Here is a 21,437-nt window from a genome sequence, read left to right as displayed (position 1 = left end):
CAAGCTCAAGCAATTCTCCTGCCTCAGCCTCCTGAGTAGCTGAGATTATAGGCGTGCACCACCACCTCCAGTGAAGTTTTGTATTTTCAGTAGAGACGGCGTTTCCCCATGTTGGACAGGCTGGTCTCAAACTCCTAACCTCAGGTGATCCACCCACCTTGGCCTCCCAAAGTGCTGGGATTATGGGCATGAGCCACCATGCCCAGCCTACATTTTTTTCTAAATATAAGTTCCTGTTGCTTAAAAGCAAGAATAACTTGACCTCTTCCCTTTAAATTTGAATGCCATTTATTTTGTTGTCTTGCCTAATTGCTATGGTTAGGACTTTCAGTATTATGTTGAATAAAAATGGTGACAGTGAGGAAAAATAAAAAATAAATGTTTGGTAGAATTCAGCCATGAAGCCATCAAGTCCTCTGCTTTTTTTTTTTTTAATGGGAGAACTTTTATTACAGATTCAATCTTTTTACTCATTTTATTACAGATTCAATCTTTTTACTCATTATTGGTCTGTTCAGATTTTCTATTTCTTTATGATTCAGTCTTTGTATGTTGTATGCTTTGGAGCACCTAAACATATAAAACAGATATTTATATTTATACAATATGTAAATATTGTATTGCAACCCATCTCTTTCTTCAGATCCATGGGATCTGATGGATTGCAATATAACAGTAGAAAACTTCCATACCTCACTTTCAATGCTGGAAGATCATCCAGACAGAAAATTAATAAGAAAACATTAAACTTGAACAACACTTTACAGAAACACTTTTCAGGACCTAAATGGACAGAAGAATTTAACCACTTCTTCTTAGTTATCCAATTTGTTGGTGTATAATTGTTGATGATAGTCCCTGATGATCTTTTGTATTTTTGTGGTATTATGAATCTTCTCTTTTTTTTAAATTAATCTAGTTTGTCAAATTTGTTCATCTTTTCAAAAAAGAACTTATTTTGTCTATCTTTTGTATTGTTTTTCTAGTCCCTATTTCATTTATTTCTGCTCTGATTTTTATTATTTTCTGTCTTATGCTAACTTTGGCTTAGTTTATTCTTCTTTTTGTTTCCTTGAGGTATGACATTAGCTTATTTATTTTAAATCTTCCTTCTCTTTGATGTAGGCATTTACTGTTATAAACGTTCCTCTTTGAACTGTTTTTGCTGTATCCCATATGTTTCCTATGTTGTGTTTCCATTTTTGTTTATCTTAAGATAACAAGATAACAAGATAAAAATCTTGTTATCTAAAAATTTTTAATTTCCCTTTTAATTTCATTGACCTATTGGTTGTTGAGGAGCATGCTAATTTCCATATATTTGTGGATTCTTCAAAATTCCCCCTATATTCATTCATTTATTTTTATTTATTTATTTTTAGAGACAGGGTCTTTTTCTGTCACCCAGGCTGGAGTGCACTGGCACAGTCATAGCTACTGCAGCCTTGAACTCCTGGACTTATGCAATCCTCCCACCTCAGCTTTCCAATTATCTGGGACTACAGGCACATAACATGACACCTAGCTTCCTCCCATAATTGATTTCTAGTGTCATATCACTGTGGTCAGAAAAGATACTTGAGGCCAGGTGTGGTGGCTCACACCTGTAATCCCAGCACTTTGGGAGGCCAAGGTGGGCAGATCACTTGAGGTCAGGAGTTTGAGTCCAGACTGGCCAACATGGCGAAACCCCGTCTCTACTAAAAATACAAAAATTAACTGGATGTGGTGGTGCACGCCTGTAGTCCCAGCTACTGGGGAGGGATGAGGTGGGAGAATCACTTGAGCCTGGGAGGCGGAGGTTGTAGTGAGCTGAGATCAGACCACTGCACTACAGCCTGGGTGACAGAGCAAGACTCCAACTCAAAAAAAAAAAAAAAGATACTTGATATAATTTCAATCTTCTTAAATTTGCTGAAGCTTGCTTTTTCCCCTAACATGTTATCTGTCCTGGAGAAAGTTCTGTGTGCACTTGAGAAGAATGTGTATTTTGTTGCTGTTGGTTGGAATGTTCTGTGTGTGTGTGTGTGTGTGTGTCTGTTAGATTCATTAGGTCTAAAGTGATATTCAATTCCAATGTTTTCTTACTAATTTTCTGGATTATCTTTCATTGTTGAAAGTGGGATACTGAAATACCCTACTATAATTGTATTGCAATCTGTCTCTTCCATCATATCCTTAATATTTATTTTATATATTTAGGTTCTCTGAAGTTGGGTGCATATATATTTACAATTATTATACCCTCTTGATGAGTTGACTCCTTTATCATCATATAATGTCCTTATTTTTTTTTTTTACAGTTTTTTACTTTAAGTCTATTTTGTCTTATATATTTATCCCTGCTTTCTTTTGGTTTCTATTGATGTAGAATATCTTTCTTCCACTGCCTAATTTTCAATCTGTGTGCCCTTAAAAGTGAGGTGAGTTTCCTGCAGGTAACATATAGTTGGGTCTTGTTTTTTTATTCATTCACTTACTCTATATCTTTTTATTGGAGAACTTAATTCATTTACATTCAAGGTAATTATTGATAGATAAGGACTTACTACTGCCATTTTGTTATGTTGTTGTTGTTGTTCTTGTTGTTGTTGTTGTTGTTGTATTGTAGATACTTTTTTTTTGGAGATAGGGCCTTTGTTGCCCAGGCTGGAGTGCAGTAGTGTGATCACAGCTCACTGCACCCTCGACCTCCCAGGCTCAAACGATGCTCCCACCTCAGCCTTTGTGAGTAGCTGGGACCACAGGCACGTGCCACCACATCCAGCTAATTTTTTTTAAGTTATTGTAGAGATAGGGCCACACTATGTTGCCCAGGCTGGAAGATACATTTTTCTTTCTTTCTGTCTTGCTGTCTTTGTGGTTTCACGGTTTTCAACAGTGGTATTCTTTGAATACTATTTCTGTTTTGTGCTTCTACTAAAGATTTTTGCTTTGTGCTTATTATGAGGCTTCCAGAGAACATCTTATAATCACAACAGACTATTTCAAGGTGATTACAACTTAACTTTGCACACAACTCTACATTTTTACTCTCCCGTCAAACAGTTTATATTTTTTTGATGTCAGAATTTACATCATGTGTATCCTTTGATAAGTTATTTTAGTGCTACTGTAGTTGTCATTAATAGTTTTAGCTTACATTTCTTAAACGATTTGAAAACTATTACATTTGTACAAGTCAAGATTTGTGACTTGGCAGTATAAAAAGTGAAAGAACCATGGAAAAGGCTAAGTGAGTCTGCTTATCTTTTTAAGTTTCTATTTTAAATAGAAGTTTGAAGGATCTTCAAAAAATTAAAAATAGAACTAGCATATGATTCAGCAATCCCCTACAAGGTATATAGCCAAAGTAAATGAAATCATCATATCAAAGAGAAATGTGCACTCCCATGTTCATTGCTGCATTATTCACAATAGCCAAGATACAGAACCAACCTAAGTGTCCATCAGAGGATAAGGGGATAAAGAAAATGTGGTAAAGAGACACAATGAAATAGTACTTGGCCTTAAAAAAAGAAGAAAATTCTGTCATTTGTGACAACATGGATTAACCCAGATAACATTATGTTAAGTGAAATAAAACACGCAGAAATAAAACATTCAGTATTTTTCTTTCCAGAAAAATACTTATATTTGGAATCTAAAAATGTTGAAGTCTAATAAGTAAAGAGTAAAATAGTTACCAAATGCCGTGGAGGCAGGGTGGGGATTGTTGAAGAAGATGTTGGTCAAAGGATACAAAACTTCAGTTACATAGAAGGAATAAGTTCAAGAGATCTATCATACAAAACGGTGACTTACTTAATACCAATATATTATATTCTTTTTCTTTTTTTTTTTTTTTGAGATGGAGTCTCGCTCTGTCACTCAGGCTGGAGTGCATTGGCGCAGTCTCGGCTCACTGCAACCTCTGCCTCCCAGATTCAAGTGATTCTCTTGCCTCAGCCTCCCAAGTAGCTGGGATTACAGGTGAGCACCACCATGCCTGGCTAATTTTTGAATTTTTAGTAGAGATGGGGTTTCATTATGTTGGCCAGGCTGCTCTAGAACAATGTATTATATTCTGAAAAACTCCTAAGTGAGTAGGTTTTAAGTATTCTCCTTACAAAAATATGGGAGGTAATGCATATGGCTAATTAGCTCAACTGAGCCATTCTACAATATATACATATTTTATAACATCATGTTGTGCACAATAAATAGATACAATTTTTATTTGTCAGTTAAAAGAAATTACAAAGATAAATAAATGCTTTTTTTAAAAAATTAAAATTTGGTACAATCCTGTCAAACCCTATCTCCTACCGTTGAATTCTGTAAAGATAAGTAAGGGTTGGGTGATGCCGTGGACACACAAATTGAAAATACTCAGTAGACTTAAATGGTTTCAAGCATTTCCTTAAGGTCCCATCATCTTTTAATCCCTTATTCCACTCCGGTTCTGACTACAGCACTCCGGAGGGATACCAAGAGGAGAGAAAACCTGAATGAAGTAGCAATGCAAATGGCTGATTTTAAAAAGAAACCAAGCTTCCTAAATTGGTAATCAAGGTTGAAGCACAGCAGTAGGCAGGGGGCGGTGACTCTCATCTTATTCTTTAGCACTGTGGGTGGTCCTTTTGGTGTTTAAAACACTCCTGAGGCCTTTTATAATCATCTTTATGTGATAGCACAAGCCGAAATATTGAGGATCTGATAGGTTACAAAATTGTACGTAAAATATGATTACATTTTGTTTGAAAAATCAAATGTGCATTGAAAAACAAAATCTAGAAAGAAATATAATAAAGCATAATAGTTTATTTCTGGTTGTCAAATTATAGGTAGTTGCTATTATATATTTTCCTACTTTAACTGTATGTATTTTCCTACTTTAACTGACAGCTGAAGGTGATGGAGAAGATACAATTCAAATCTTTACTGATTCTCTAAGAATATCAAATGCATCCAATTTATAACTCTGGATAAAGGACTTTAAAATCATCTCACATTTTAATAGTCCAATATTTTCTCTCTTCTTCCTGAACTCCCCAAAACTCTTTTTCTCAATGTACCTATGAAAAGTCTTCTTAACATTATTTTCTGGATCTTTCCACTATCCTTCTTAGATAACCCATTCTCTTATTAGGTATCTTTTTTTCAGTTGTAAAATTCTGCCTGCCTGCTTCTGGCTGTTAGAGTTCTAAAAATGTTTAAGCCTATTGTGCTGATTAGCATATCCGAAAGGGTGAAAAGGTGCCAAGGAGTTGGGAAACCATGAACAATGTTGGGGGAGGTTATTTGGGGGAGATTATGAATACTTTTCTGACTTCAACAAACATGTGGATCATATAATTTTTAAGATGTTTTTGTTTTAAATTATAAGCTATGTGGGGTGTGTTTTTTTTCTTTTCCAACAATGTGGCTTTCCTCTGTGCTGTGTCAGCTCATTTTTTCTTGTCCCTGGGAAAGCCTATCTCACAGCTTTCCTAGTCATTTTTAGGCATTAACCGCTAGTCACATTTTCAGATAACAATCTATTATAATATTCAAACTTCAATTTATCCTCCAATTTTAAATCTCTCTCTCTCTTACTTTCAGTTTCTGGGTGCTTGTAATGAGGGAGGAGTGGGGTCCACTTCAAAATTGCGCCACCTGACTCCTCTTCCCCACCTCCCCAAGCTGCCTCTTTCCTCTCCAAAATCAGAGCAACAGGAATGAAAGAGACAAGAGTAAAACAGAATCTTACTTTACTGATCCAGTTGGAGTATGGTGATGGCAAATCAATGTGTTAGACGTTTGACTGCTGATTCTTTATCTCTCGCAGTGTTTTTGTGGTTCTTTGGACATCTTCCTACTACTCTGTAGCCACTGTACTCTGGCACAAATGATTCATCCCTTTGTTAATCACTTTCGATTCTCACCCATGCCTGCTTCCTGGGAGTCCTTTCCAAACTGATGCCATTTCTTGGGGTTGATTCATCCTGCAGTCAAGCACTCTCTCAGGCAGTGTCTCAGACAATCCAAATCTGGCTCCCTTTTAACCATCCATATGCGGGCCATGGGATCCCTGCACACATCCGTGTCCTGCCAAACTCTGAATGTCCACGCTGTAACTAATACTGCTGGGCTTACTTATTCTGCTAAAGGAGGTCTGTACCTTTACATTTTCTTAAATGTGCAAAGGGTAGCATTTCCTATATCTCCTATGCACAATCTTGTATTCTCTTGAGAATGGGGACGGCCTAAGGGTTACCAAGCAGATTTGGGAATACTCTCTTTGTAATATTGCATAGAATGTCTAGCATCTCACTTTAAAATGTGAAGGTCCTCCTGTCTCTCACCTTATATAAAAATCAACTCAACATGGATTGAAAACTTAAATGTAAGACCTGAAACTATAAAAACACTAGAAGAAAACCTAGGGAAAACTCTTCTGGACATTGGTCTAGGCCAAGAATTCATAACTAAGACCTCAAAAGCACAAGCAACAAAAACAAGATTAGACAAATGGAACTTAATTAAAATTAAAAGTTTCTCTACAACAAAAGAAATAATCTACAGCGTGAACAGACAACCTACAAAATGGGAGAAAATATCTGCAAATCATGCATCTGACAGAGAACTAATATCCAGAATCTACAAGAAACTCAAACAATGATAACAACAACAACAACAAAAACATTAAAAAGTGGGCAACAGACATGAATAGACATTTTTCAAAGACACACAAATGGCTCACAAGCCTATGAAAATGTGCTCAACATCACTAATCATCAGAGAATTAAATTAAAACCACAAGGAGATATCATCTTACACAGTCAGAATGGCTACTATTAAAAAGTGAAAAAACGGTCTGAATGTGATGGCTCACACCTGTAATCCCAACACTTCGAGACGACTAGGCAGGAGGATTGCTTGAAGCCAGAAGCCTAGGCAACATAGTAAGACTCTGTCTCTACAAAAAATAATTCTTAAAAAATTATCTGGGGCGGTCAGATGCAGTGACTCACACCTGTAATCCCAGCACTTTGGGAGGCTGAGGCACGTAATTCATGAGGTCAGGAGACCAAGACCATACTGGCTAACACGGTGAAACCCCATCTCTACTAAAAATACAAAAAATTCACCAGGCATGTTGGCACACACCTGTAGTCTCAGCTACTTGGGAGGCTGAGACAGGAGAATCACTTGAACCCAGGAGGTGGAGATTACAGTGAGCTGAGATCACGCCGCTGAACTCCAGCCTGGGTGACAGAGCAAAACTCCATCTCAAAATATATAAATATACATACATACATATATATATATATATATATATATATTTGCACATGGTGGCACATGCCCAAATAGTACCAGCTACTCAGGAGGCTGAGGCAGGAGGATCACTTGAGCCCAGGAATTCAAAGGTGCAGTGAGCTATGATTGCACCATTACTCTCCAGCCTGGATAACAGAGCAAGACCCCATCTCTCTTTAAAAATGTCAAAAATAACAGATGTTTGTAGGAATGCAGAGATAAGTGAGAATAGGGAATAGTATATATTACCACCAATATATACTATTGGTGGGAATGTAAATTAGTACAACTTCCATAAAAAACAGTATGGAGATTTCTCAAAGAACTAAAAATTGAACTACCATCAGATCCATTAATCCCACTACTGGGTATCTACCCAAAGGAAAAGAAATCATTATATCAGAAAGATACCTGTACTCGTATGTTTATCTCAACACTATTCACAATAGCAAAGATATAGAAGCAACCTAAGTGTCTATCAACAGATGATCAGATAAAGAAAATGCAGTATATACACAATGAAATACTGTTCAATTTTTTAAAAAAGAATGAAACCATGTCTTTTGCAGCAGCATGGATGGAACTGGAGGCCATTATATTAAGTGAAACAACTTAGAAACATCAAATCAAGGACCTCATATTCTCACTTACAAGTAGGAGCTAAATAATGTGTACACATGGACAAAAAGTATGGAATAATAGACATTGGAGACTCAGAAGAGTTGGGGATAGAAAGGGGAAGAGTGATGAGAAATTACTTAATGGGTACAGTGTACATTATTTGGAGATAGATACACTGAAAGCCCAGACTTCAACACTACCCAACATATCCATGTAACGAAATTGCACTCGTACCCCTTAAATGTATACAAATAAAATAAATAAATGAATAAAATTTCCAAAAAAACCATAAAATTTCAAAAAATCTTGAGTACTTGTTCTTGGCCTTTGACTCTCAGCCAAAATGTGGATACTGAAAACAATTATTTCTAACATTCTGTCACAGGTGTTTTAAAATAATTTCAGCCAGGTTTGGTGGCTTATGCCTGTAATCCTGGCATTTGGGGAGGATGAGGTGGTAGGATCACTTGAGCCCGGGAGTTTGAGGCCAGCCTGGGCAACATAGTGAGACCTCGTCTCTAAAAAAAATTAAAAAATTAGTCAGGCATGGTGGCGGGCACCTGAAGTCCCAGCTACTCAGAAGACTAAGGTGGGAGGATCACTTGAGCCCAGGATGTAGTGGCTGCAGTGAGCCATAATTGCACCACTACACTCCAGCCAGGCAACAGAGCAAGATCTTGTCTCAAATTTAAAAGTATTTTTTAAAATAAAGAATTTCAATGAAATTTTAGGAAATATACTTTTTATCATCATGGATGCCTTTGTCATCACCTTCTTCATACATACTCATTATAACCCATCAAGGTCTGCTTATTACAAGACCAGTTCTGTTCATGAGTTATACAAAGTGAATCTACTAACCAAAAGCATTTTTTGGAATTTTGCTAGCCTTAGGATAATTACCTTTGGAAAAAATACCTTATAAATGAACAAGAGAGATAGAACAAACACAAATAAATCACATGAATGACAGTGATAGACATACATCTGAACTGACTCTATAAAAGAATTGCTTGGTTGAAAAAGTATATGGGCCCGGGCGTGGTGGTTCACGCCTGTAATCCCAGCACTTTGGGAGGCCGAGGCAGGCGGATCATGAGGTCAGGAGTTCAAGATCAGCCTGGCCAATATGGTGAAACCCCATTTCTACTAAAAAAAAAAAAAAAATACAAAAATTAGCCAGGCGTGGTGGCACACGCCTGTAGTCCCAGCTACTCAGGAGGCTGAGGCAGGAGAATCGCTTGAACCCGGGAGGCGGAAGTTGGAGTGAGCAGAGATCGCATCTGCACTCCAGCCTGGGCGACAGAGTGAGACTTTGTCTCAAAAGAAAAGAAAAGAAAAGAAAAGCTGTGTGGTATTTTTGTTCTGTGCCAATGTAGCTAAGCTGGAACTACATTCCCCTGAATTATCTTCTCCTCTTTATCATCACTGAATGAGCATTAGCTCCACCTCCTTCTTCCAGTATGTCCCAGCTACAATCCTGATTTGAGACATTACTGTGCTTGACCATCACTGTGCTTGGGCACTGTGACGACCATTCCCTAGGTTCACAGGCTCCAGGCTCAGCTCTGTCCTGGATGGACAGAACAAATGGCTGGCCCACAGCCAGCTTCAAGGGAAGTCCCTTGGCCCTGACATCCTTCTCAAACACCTCAGACCCAAGTTATTTCCTATCCAAGAACACAGAGAGAACCAAAGGGAATCCTGTGACTGTCTCTCTGAATTTAGTTCACATGGGGGCTGTGGTGCCAAAATATTGCTTCCTCTTAAAAGGTCTGACATAGAAACCATTTCTAGCTTCTTGATAGCCCAAAGCTTTCACAAGTGTCCCTTCTTTGTCACATATCACCAAAGCATGTCCTTCAGGTTTACTGTAAAAATATGAATGTCCACTTTCAAATACAGGTAAGAACTCTACATGCGACTTGGAGTGAAATAATTGCTTTAGTGTTACAGCTGTTTTAGAACTTGCCTATCAGGCTTCCCAATCTTTGCTGGAAAGCCCCTATATGTAAAATTTTTAAAAAATTAATTGCTATATTTGTTGATATTTTGTCAACTAATTAAAGGATAGAAGTATATTTATTATTACAGCAGTAAAATATTATAATAATCAATGATTGTAAACATGTTTTTAAGCACAAAGCAATTATTAAGAGTTCTCATTGTAAAATAAAGTAAAAGATTAATAGTTAACACAAATATTAGGAAAAAACATTTTGGCTAGATGACTTTCAGAAGAGCATCATATTCTTTTCTTGTTTTTTTTTTGTTTTTTTTTTTTTTGAGACAGAGTCTCACCCTATTGCCCAGGCTGGAGTGCAGTGTCTAGTGTTGCCATCTTTATGTCCATGAGTACCCAATATTCAACTCCCACTTAAAGTTAAGGACATGGGGTATTTGGTTGTCTGTTCCTGTGTTAATTTTCTTAGGACAATGACGTCTAGCTGCATCCATGTTGCTGCAAAGGACATGATTTCATTCTTTTTTATGACTGCCCATCATAACTTTAAACAAATTAACTTTGTTATTTGTGTTTAATTTTTAATTATTTAATTTCACAGAAGGCATGGGCAAATCAAGACCTATATTTTGCTCCTCCGCTAACCCCAATAATGAGCGAGCTTGGATTCGGTGCCCCAGTGGACAATACAGTGACTATGGAAGCAATCTAGCCACTGACAGATCTGTGAAATTATTCCTACAGTCTTACAATGCAACATTTTTAAAGTTTAAATACCAAAATTTACAATAATAAAATTTGAATAGCAATCTCAACTTATTTTTGCATTCCAGAGATTTAGTCTATGATAGTGATTTCTATCTTTGGTCTTATCTTTAGTTGAATAGTTTTTTGGTTGTGTTTTGTTTTGTTTTTTAATATTTGGCCTTTTTGCATTGGGCTAACATGTATACTTGGTAGACCTTTAGTTTTATTCCATCTACTCGTATCTTCTATTCTCACAATGCTGACTCTTTCATCCAGGATTTCAAATTCTCAAGTTCCAAGTCTGCAAATTTGCTTTTCTATTAGCTCTTAGATAAATCACAGGACCCTATTGCATGGCTCCAAATCCAAACAAGCAAAAAAAAAAAATAAATACACCAGAGGAAAGTTTTTCCCAAGAAATAACAATAGTACTATTGTATTTCTTTATGACTTTATCGGGACTTCCATAAACATTGTCTCCAATTCCTGCTTCCCAGACCTCTAGACCTATAATTTCACCACAAGATAAGAAAAAGGAATTCACTTTGGCTGAACTGTTAAATACGTTTAAATAAGGATTTCTAAAAATCACCCCCAGGTCTTTTTCTTCTGTATTTTCCTCTGGCCTTCTACTTATTTGATGTCTTTCAGTTAAGTATTACACCTCTTCATTTAAATTACATTTATATTACCCCCATTCATTTGAAAAGATAGTAATGAAATTACAAAAGTAATGAAATTATTGTCTTACCTTCATGTTTGGGAAAACATTCAGGGCAGAAGAGAGGAGGAAAATTTTCTCTGTAAGGGCCGGGTAAGTTTTCAACAGCAGGAAGAGCCCAGCAGGCTGCCTGCCTCTCTGCCTCTCCCTGCTCTAGATTATCTTGGCACTCATATATAGAGCAAGTGGTCCTGAGATTTAGCTCCTACCCCAACCGGATTCTCCAGCAACAGCAAGAGCCTGACCTTGTACTTAATCTGTGCCTTGAAACCAGATGCATCTTATCAATTACACAGCCTTAGCTACAGCCAGCTGGTATTGTTTGGAAGTTATAGATATGTTTCTTAGAAACATATCTATAAATCAGGAAACACAGCAAATGTTCTCAGTTCAATGTTTAAGTGATTTTCAACCAAAGGAGACTCTGTAAGGCAAGGGATGAGCCTCCTTCTTGTTTCAATCTACTAAACTAAGTGGATGTTTCCGTGATTCTCTTAAAAGGTGTTATACACCAGACTTTGAGATTAAATATTTAGTGAAAGAAAATATTTAAATGCAGTTCTGTCACTCAAAATGTAAATGGAATGTTCTCGAGTAGAATTTTTCCCCAAAGTATAGCCTAACACAACTCAATAGTCATCCCTTCATGCTTAACTTTCACAGAATAATCACAAAGAACATCAATTTTTGCAAACATATTTGAGGACATCACTAATTTTCTCAAGAACTTCACTTAATCCTTTGATAATCAGATCACTGTGTTGGGAAGTTCTTCTCAGGGTCATTATCCACATCCATTTTCTCTCCTTTGCTTTTTATTTTGTCTTATTCTACCAGGTCTTCATTTGTCCATAGCTTTGCATTGATTCTAGCAAGTCCCCAACATCACCTTCATACATTTGCTAAAATGCTGCTTATTTTGCAAGATTTTAGATTTCCTACTGAAACTGAGCTACAGTTGGCCAGGCACGCTGGCTCATGCCTGTAATCCCAGCACTTTGGGAGGCCGAGGCGGGCGGATCACGAGGTCAGGAGTTCAAGACCAGCCTGGCCAATATGGTGAAACCCCGTCTCTACTAAAAACACAAAAAAATTAGCCAGGCATGGTGGCATGCACTTGTAGTCCCAGCTACTCAGGAGGCTGAGAGAGAATAATCTCTTGAACCTGGGAGGCAGAGGTTGCAGTGAGCCGAGATCGCACCACTGCACTCCAGCCTGGGAGACAGAGTGAGATTCCATCTCAAAAAAAAAAAAAAAAAAAAACAAGAAAAAATTGAGCTACAGTTTTATTTGTATTGTTGGATCAAATATTCTAACACTAGCTGCTAGTGCATTATGAGTGAGGTAGAATAAATGTTAAGCGGGAAAGAAAATTTGAGTTAAGAATAATTTTATAAGTAAACATTCCATTAGTGAAGATTTTCTAGCTTTAATGAATTTTTCTTCCTATATCCAAAGCACTGGAATAATAAAGACAACCCCTATCCTCCCCTCATGAATTAATGGTGGTTTCCAGAGACAAAGCTTCCTCATCTTTTGTTCAAAGCTTTAGTGATTTATGTGGAAGAAATTTTGTCACAGAGACAAAGATCCTGACTCCTGAAAGAAATATTTTTTATTCAGCTCCAACTGCATAAATTCCAGATGCCATAGACTCATCTTAAATTCTCAATATGCAATTCCATTTCAGTGGCTCTCTTAGTTTGGGTTCCCCCAGAAGTAGATTCAGAGACAAGAATTCAATTGCAAGCTGTTTTTGTTTTAAGAGATAATCTTAGAAAGCACCGCTGAAAGTGGAAAAGTGAGATTGGGGAGAAAAGAAAGTCAATAAAGGGTGTTTTATCAAGCAAGAGACTCCAGTGGGCAATTTGAGTTCAGTTCTAATGAGGAACTCTGAAAGACATTGCACACCAACTCTGCAATTAAGAGTTAGTCCAGCCGGGTGTGGTGGTTCACACCTGTGATCCCAGCACTTTGGGAGGCTAAGGTGGGTGGATCACTTGAGGTCAGGAGTTCAAGACCAGCCTAGCCACGATGGTGAAGCCCCATCTCTACTAAAAATACAAAAAAAAAAAAAAAAAATAGCCGGTCATGGTGGTTCATGCCTGTAATCCCAACTACTTGGGAGGCTGAGGCACGAGAATCACCGGAACCCAGCAGGCAGAGGCTGCAGTGAAGTGAGATTGCACCACTGCTCTTCAGCCTGGGTGACAGAGCGAGAGCCTGTCCCAAAAAAAAATAATAATAAAAAGAGTCAGTCCTATTAAGGAGTAAGGAAACCCATTGCTGATGATGAAGGTAGCTTCTGAACCCATTGGCTCTCTGGCACTACCAGCTTGCCCTGGGGGCAAGCTAAGCACACACCTGCAGCCATAAGTAAAGGTTTTCAAGCAGGGAATTGTAGCATTTGCAATATTTGCAGGTGTTCACCTTTGTCATTTAGAGGCAAGCGATGAAGGAATATGGGTAGGGTACCAACAGCATCTGCTACAGTAGCTTTTTATTTATATACACATGCATGTATTAATTTTTTCATTCTGAATTTGATCAATATTTTCTAAAATGTGTAATATGATAGGCTATCAGCTTTGACAGGTAGAAGCCTTAAGCTATATCCTTCCTTATTTTTATTCTTTACATGCTATAAAGGACCATATTAGCCCATTTACAGAATATCCTTTATCTAGAGGATGATTTGGATATATTTATAGTAATTTAGAACTTGAGTTGTTCATCTCAGGTATCCCATACATTATTCAATTCTGAAAGGGTTACAGAAACTTCCTTTTCCCAGTTGCCTTGCACACTCCTACCTTCATATCTGTAACATCACAAGAGCATTTCTTCTGTCTGCAATTTTAATGGAGGAACCATTAGCACAAAGGCTTTAAATGCAGGTGGGAGCAATACTGTGGGAAGTTTTACTGCTGGCATAAGTTGTACGGACTTTATTCACACAATGAGTCACTGAGAATTCACCCACTGGAAGTTTTTAAGAAAGAATCAGAGCAGTGTTTTAGATTGAAACAGTAGCTGTGTGCAGCCTACATAGAATAGGTAAGGAAAAGAAGTAGGAAGCGTGACTTGGAATTTATTTCAGTAGTTTAGACAAGGGGATCATGGCCTCATTTAAAAAGGGATAGACACAGCTGTCTCTACAAAAGACACAAAAATTAGCTGGGCGTGATGGCACATGCCTATTGTCTCAACTACTCAGAAAGCTGAGGTGGCCCAGAAGGTTGAGGCTGCAGTGAGCTGTGATCAGGTCACTGCACTCCAGCCTGGGTGACACAGCAAGGCCTTGTCTCAAAAACAAAAACAGAAACAGAAACAACAAAAAAAGAAGGGGCTGGGCACGATGGCTTACACCTGTAATCTCAGCACTTTGGGAGGCTGAGACAGGTGAATCACTGGAGGTCAGGATTTCAAGACCAGCCTGGCCAACATGGTGACAACTCCATCTCTACTAAAACTACAAAAATTAGCCAGACGTGGTGGTGGGCAACAGTAATTCCAGCTACTTGGGAGGCTGAGGTAGGAGAATCACTTGAACCTGGGAGGCAGAGGTCGCAGTGAGCCAAGATGGCGCCGCTGCACTCCAGCCTGAGCAACAGAGCGAGACGCTGTCTCAGAAAAAAAAAAAAAAAGAAGAAAGATAGACAAAAGAGCCAGAAGAATTCACAGGGTTTAGTGATTAAATATGGTTTCCAGTCTGATTGACTCAGAGAATTGAAAGAATTTAAGAAAAATTTAAAGGAGGAAGAAAATTAGAAGCCAAAAAGGAAGAGATGGTTTTGGAAAGGGGACATTTTTACTTTGGGGAAAGCATCCAACATATAACTGAAAATGTAGGTCTCTTTGGGAAGAGACAGGCTTCACCTATGTCTCTTGGAGGGGGACATGGGTGGAGCCGCTAGCATGGAGGTACATAACTAAAATCATGGACTTCAATGAATCTTCTAGAGACTGAACATAAAGAACCATAAAACCACAAGAACTGCCCCTGTTCAGGAGTAAGAAGAAAAAAAATCCCAAAAAGGAGAGGTTACAGAAAAAGAAGAAAAACCAAAACAATGCAACATCAAGCCAATTCAGGAGAATTTCAAGATGAAGAACCCAGTCAACAATTACTCCCAGCAAATGCCCAGCCTTGGATTTGCAAAGCCTAGTGCATTGTAAATTAAATGTTCTGAAAGTTCCGTAACAAGTAAAACTTTTTTAACTTTTTCAACCCAGAATTTCTCAAGTTCATGTGACCTCCTGGACTTTTATTTCTAACAAACCCCAAAACTGGTATATGGGCATGCTTTGGCAAATAAATGGTGTCTGAGCCAAAGCTAAATCGGTAGAGGGATGAAGCAGATTTCTGCCAGACTGGGGAAGGGTCAATAAGAGCACAGCCCTCTCCTCATCTCCTGTGACACCAGCTCTTCTCCATTTGCCCTCACCTCCCTTGGCAGCTCCTCAAACACTGTTAACATCCCCGAACCCTAATGAAACTATTACGCCACCGATGGTATCAGGAAGCAATTCTGGTCCACCACAGGGAGATATTTGAAAACATTTTAACGAAGCTGTTTCATTTACTAGTCATTTCATTTTGCTCTGAATTGTTCCAACAGATTTAGCTGACTCTGGGGGTTTCGGAGGAACAAACTCACTGGGGAAGAGTAAAAGCCTCCTTTTTCCTCCTCTCTTGTGTTGAGGCTGATAAGGTCAGAATTGAACCGGCCGGGAGTTGGAGAGAAGAAGCAAGAGCATCCCCTAGTGGCAGACTGCTCCAGGCCCTAGAGTCAAAGAATATCATTAAGCTCTGGAGTTAAACCACTCAGGAGGGAGTGAAACACAGTCAATCTTCCTAGGCTCCCAGGCAAGTGCTTGTTAAGCTAATAAGTACTCCAGGTGGTATTGCTTTTTCCATTTAAAGTGTCACACTGTGAACAGTTTGAGAATGAAAAATGGCTGCCAAGCAATGCCTTATTCAAAGAAGATTTCAGTAAAATGATGATTATTAAATGCTTTATCATTACACTTAATAAGATGCTGCCCATCTCTGCTGGAAGCACTGCATTAAATGCTCTGATTTGTGCATTAATTTGAAGTGAGGCCACTAGATTAATACTCTCTGTTGCCATCCAGTTCTTCATAAGAAAGTTGTTTAAGGTTTAAATAGATTAGGAAATACAAGGTTTCACACTTCACTTCTGGACAGACTTCTGGACAGGTGCCATTGTACTTTTCCACACTGGACAAGACTTTGCCCTGGTGACCCTGATGGCTGCAGATGGCAAGAATCAAATTACAATCACGAGGAGATAAGAAGTTTTGTCGTTATGGTTTTTAATAGCGACAGGCATTTGCTAAATTTAGGAGAAGGCCCAGATTTGTTTGGGTTTCTGAATGGCATCTGGGTTTTTCAGTTATTGCAATGCACATTGTAGCAGTAGCCTGCAAGTACAAGATACATTTCATTTGGTTTAAATTTGAATTAAGTCAAACAGCTCTGAGAAGGAAGACATAAAATACAAAGATTTCAGTGGTTCTGTAACCGCCTTATGTAAAGTCCTGTGGAGGAAGGGTAAAAAAGGACAAGGTCATTTATTTGATCTACACTTCAAACTTGTGGTGCCTAAACAGAAAGTTGTTTTTGTTTTCATACCAAGAGCTCAGCATGCAATAGACCTAAAATAAAAATCAATCACTCAGAAAATGTCAGGCCACCCCATAATTTTAAGCTTTAACTCTTTAAACAATCTTTAAACAGATATGTTTTCATATCAGACTCATCATTAAATATTCCACAGGCCAAGAAAGAATAAACAATGTGGTTAAAAAAAGTAAAATCCTAGGTGGGTGGATCACAAGGTCAGGAGTTCGAGACCATCCTGGCCAACATGGCAAAACCCCATCTCTACTAAAAATACAAAAATTAAGTAGGTGTGGTGGCACATGCCTGTAGTCCCAGCTACTCAGCAGGCTGAGGCCAGAGAACTGCTTGAACCCTGGAGGCAGAGGCTGCAGTGAGCTGAAATCGTGCCACCGCACTCCAGCCTGGGTGACAGAGAGGGACTCCGTCTCAAAAAAAAAAAAAAAAAAAAAAACACAAAGAAGTAAAATCCTGAATTGTGCAACCTCTTAAAATGTTTGTGAAAAAAAATCTTAGTAACCAGGGAAGAATAGTCACAAATACCTAACTAGAAACTTCTTAGAAGGAAAATTTTTCGAAAAGCAAAACGAGTACTAATTTGTATTTCTTTTGTTTGTTTTTTTATTTTTTTGAGACAGGGTCTCACTCTGTCACCCAGGCTGGAGTGCAGTGGTGTGACCACAGCTCACTGCAGCCTCAACCTCCTGAGCTCAGGTGATCCTCCCACCTGAGCCATCTCTTGAGTAGCAGGGACCACAGGCACATGCCACCATGTTCAGCTATTTTTTGTATGTTTTGTAGAGCTAAGGTTTCATCATGTTGCCCAGGTTGGTCTCACACTGCTGAGTTCAAGTGAACCTCTTGCCTTGGCCTTCCAAAGTGCTGTGGGCCTCTAATTTGTGTTTCATTTACACAAATATGTGCTCTGAAAACAGATAATCTGGGTTCAAATCTTGGGCAGATTTGTTCATCTCTCTAACTTGCTGTTTTCTTGTCTGAAAGGTGGAAATCATATTGTCTAACCCCTAGGGTTATTATATTAAATGAGATAATCCAAATATGACAATTAGCATCATGCCCAGAATATAGTAAGCTTAGTCCAATAAATATGAACTAGTATGCAAATTATCATAAACAATTCAGCTGGGCACAGTGGCTTGCTCCTATAATCCCAGCACTTTGGGAGGCCAAGGCAGCAGGATTGCTTGAGGCCAGGAATTCAAGACCACCCTGAGCAACATGGCAAGACCCCATATCTACAAGAAAATTTAAAAAATTATCCATGCATGGTGGTGCATGCCTCTGGTCCCAGCTACTCAGGAGGCTGAGGTGGGAGGGTCACATGAGCCCAAGAGATTGAGGCATCAGTAAGCCATGATCGTGCCACTGCATTCCAGCCTAGGCAACAAAGCAAGAACATGGCTCAAAAAAAAAAAAAAAAAAAAAAAAAAAAAAAAAAAAATTGGGCCGAGCACAGTGACTCACACCGGTAATCCCACCACTTTGGGAGGCCAAGGTTGGTGGATCACCTGAGGTCAGGAGTTCGAGACCAGCCTGACCGACATAGTGAAACCCTGTCTCTACTAAAAATACAAATATTAGTCAGACATGGTGGTATGCACCATAGTTCCAGCTACTTGAGAGGCTGAGGCAGTAGAATCGCTTGAACCTGGGAGGTGGAGGTTGCAGTGAGCTGAGATTGCACCACTGCACTCCAGCATGGGCGACAAAGTGAGACTCCGTCTCAAAAACAAACAAACAAACAAAAAACAGTGAAACAATCCAAATAGTCATCAATGATGGATTGGTTAAATAATGTATAGCATATACACACTTTATTTTTTTGTGTGTGTGAGACTTGCTTTGTTGCCGAGGTTGGAGTATAGTGGTGCCATCTTGGCTCACTGTAACTTCCACATCCTGGGTTCAAGCTATTCTTGTGCCTCAGCCTCCTGAGTAATTTGGGACTACAGGCATGGGCTACCATGCCCAGCTAATTTTTTTTTTTGTATTTTTAGGAGAGACAGGGTTTCACCATGTCACCCAGGCTGGTCTTGCACTCCTGAGCTCAGGCAATCCACCTGCCTGGGCCTCCCAAAGTGCTAGGATTACAAGCGTGAGCCACTGCGCCCAACCACAGTATGTACACACATTAAATGGAATATTATTCAGCTAAATAAATGGAAGAAACACTCTGTGCACTGATATGGAAAGATCTACAAAATATACTCTAGAGGTGAAAAAAAAAGGTGCAGAAGAGTATGGCATTTTGGGTTAAAAGAAGGGAGGACAATAAGAGTATATATTCTATTTGTTTGCATTTGCATGAAAAAACTCTCATAGGATGCACAAAGAAACTAATAAAAATTCTTATCTGAAGATTAATGTGGGAAGGAAACTAGGTGAAGAGATGGAAACAGAATGAATAGAAAAAGGTGGGACTAAGAATTTTACTTTCCACTAGTTTTATAGTTTTAATACATTAATGAATGTATTTCTGATTTTTTAAAAATATAATTACTTAATTTTATTTTGTTAGCTTTTATTATTTTATAATTCAAAGTACAAAACAATAAGCATCCTGGCTGGATGTGGTGGCTCATGCCTGTAAACCCAGCACTTTGGGAGGCCAAGGCAGGTGGATCACTTGAGGTCAGGAGTTTGAGACTAGCCTAGCTGACATGATGAAACCCCATTTCCACTAAAAATACAAAAAAAAAAAAATTAGGCAGGCATGGTGGTGCGCACTTTTAGTCCCAGCGACTTGGGAGGCTGACGCAGGAGAATCGCTTAAACCCAGGAGGTGGAGGTTGAAGTGAGACAAGATCACACCACTACACTCCAGCCTGAGCGACAAAGTGAGACTCCACCTCAAAAAAAAAAAAAAAAAAGAATAAGCATCCTAATATATTATTTGTTCTTTGTTTGTTTGCTTGTTTGTTCATTTGTTTCTTTGAATGAATTATGGGATACTGTAGGGATACACATAGCACTAAAAGAAACAGCAATCTTACTAAAATGCTTCATGGTCACCAGGGCCAAAAGGATGGTCTGGAAGGTAGATATTGTGATTCATAGATCTTCACTTTAGTGCACCACCAATCTATTTCTTTGATATTTATGTGACCAAGTTTCCAAATGCAAACTTTCAAAGTGAGCATATGAGTAAACATCGCTGCTCCTATGTAATTAAATATACATGAAATGTAATAAATTACCCAGACTCACAAAAAAATTGGTTTCATTCTCTTCTTGCTCCTTTTCATCTTCTACTGATGTGGGCCTGTTTCTGGAAAGAAAATGTGTCTTGCCAAAAAAGGCATCAAACAAATCTTGTCCCAAATTTAGAGTTCACAATCTGCTATCTGTATTATCCTCATAGGCCTCAATTTTCTTACATAAAAAAGGGTAATGAAACTTTTTATAGGATTGATGAGATTCAAGATATATAAAAAACATACTACATCATCCTGAGCACATATAAGCTTCACACTCATGAACAATAAATGAGTTTCTTTTAAATATGCATAAGTAAATGTGAGCCAAAGAGAAATTTTTATCAAAACAGTTTATTTTTTTCTTATTATACTTTAAGTTCTAGGGTACATGTGCACAACATTCAGGTTTGATTTCACAGGTAAACATGTGCCATGTTGGTTTGCTGCACCCATGAACTCATCATTTACATTAGATATTTCTCCTACTGCTATCCCTCCCCCAGCTCCCCAGCCCCCAACAGGCCCTGGTGTGTGGATGTTCCCTGCTCTGTGTCCAAGTGATCTCATTGTTCAATGCCCACCTATTAGAGAGAACATACAGTGTTTTGTTTTCTGTCCTTGTGATAGTTTGCTCAGAATGATGGTTTCCAGCTTCATCCATGTCCCTGCAAAGGACACTAACTCATCCTTTTTTATGGCTGCTTAGTATTCCATGGTGTATATGTGCACATTTTCTTAATCCAGTCTATCATTGATGGACATTTGGGTTGGTTCCAAGTCTTTGCTATTGTGAATAGTGCCTCAATAAACATACATGTGCATGTGTCTTTATAGGAGCATGATTTATAATCCTTTGGGTATCTACCCAGTAATGGGATGGCTGGGTCAAATGGTAATTCTAGTTCTAGATCCTTGAGGAATCACCACATTGTCTTCCACAATGGTTGAACTAATTTACACTGTTACCAACAGTGTAAAAGTGTTCCTATTTCTCCACAGCCTCTCCAGCATCTGTTGTTTCCTGACTTTAATGATTGCCATTCTAACTGGAGTGAGATGGTATCACGTTGTAGTTTTGATTTGCATTTCTCTGATGGCCAGTGATGATGAGCATTTTTTCATGTGTCTGTTGGCTGCATAAATACCTTCTTTTGAGAAGTGTCTGTTCATATCCTTCGCCCGCTTTTTGATGGGGTTGTTTGTTTTTTTCCTGTAAATTTGTTTGAGTTCTTTGTAGAT

At 38.5% G+C, this 21,437-nt stretch overlaps 1 protein-coding gene and 1 non-coding gene across 2 annotated transcripts in view; one reads left to right on the top strand and one right to left on the bottom strand.

Annotated features, from left to right (window-relative positions):
• The window catches only part of C7 (complement C7), a 73,818-nt gene extending 62,401 nt beyond the window's left edge, over positions 1 to 11,417 (bottom strand). Inside the window, 1 exon segment of the mRNA NM_001132284.1 lies at positions 11,364 to 11,417. Within this exon segment, the coding sequence (NP_001125756.1) occupies positions 11,364 to 11,369 (6 nt within the window). The 5' untranslated portion in view covers positions 11,370 to 11,417.
• LOC112133600 (U7 small nuclear RNA) lies at positions 9,848 to 9,909 on the top strand. Its single transcript, XR_002915233.1, has one exon. It is a non-coding gene; the product is annotated as a U7 small nuclear RNA (small nuclear RNA).
• Positions 11,418 to 21,437: the final 10,020 nt, after the last annotated feature.

Source organism: Pongo abelii, chromosome 4, assembly GCF_028885655.2.
Source record: "Pongo abelii isolate AG06213 chromosome 4, NHGRI_mPonAbe1-v2.0_pri, whole genome shotgun sequence".
Classification (NCBI taxonomy): Eukaryota; Metazoa; Chordata; class Mammalia; order Primates; family Hominidae; genus Pongo; species Pongo abelii.
The sequence above is the reverse complement of the archived record's forward strand: the minus strand, read 5'-3'. Positions and strand labels throughout refer to the sequence as shown.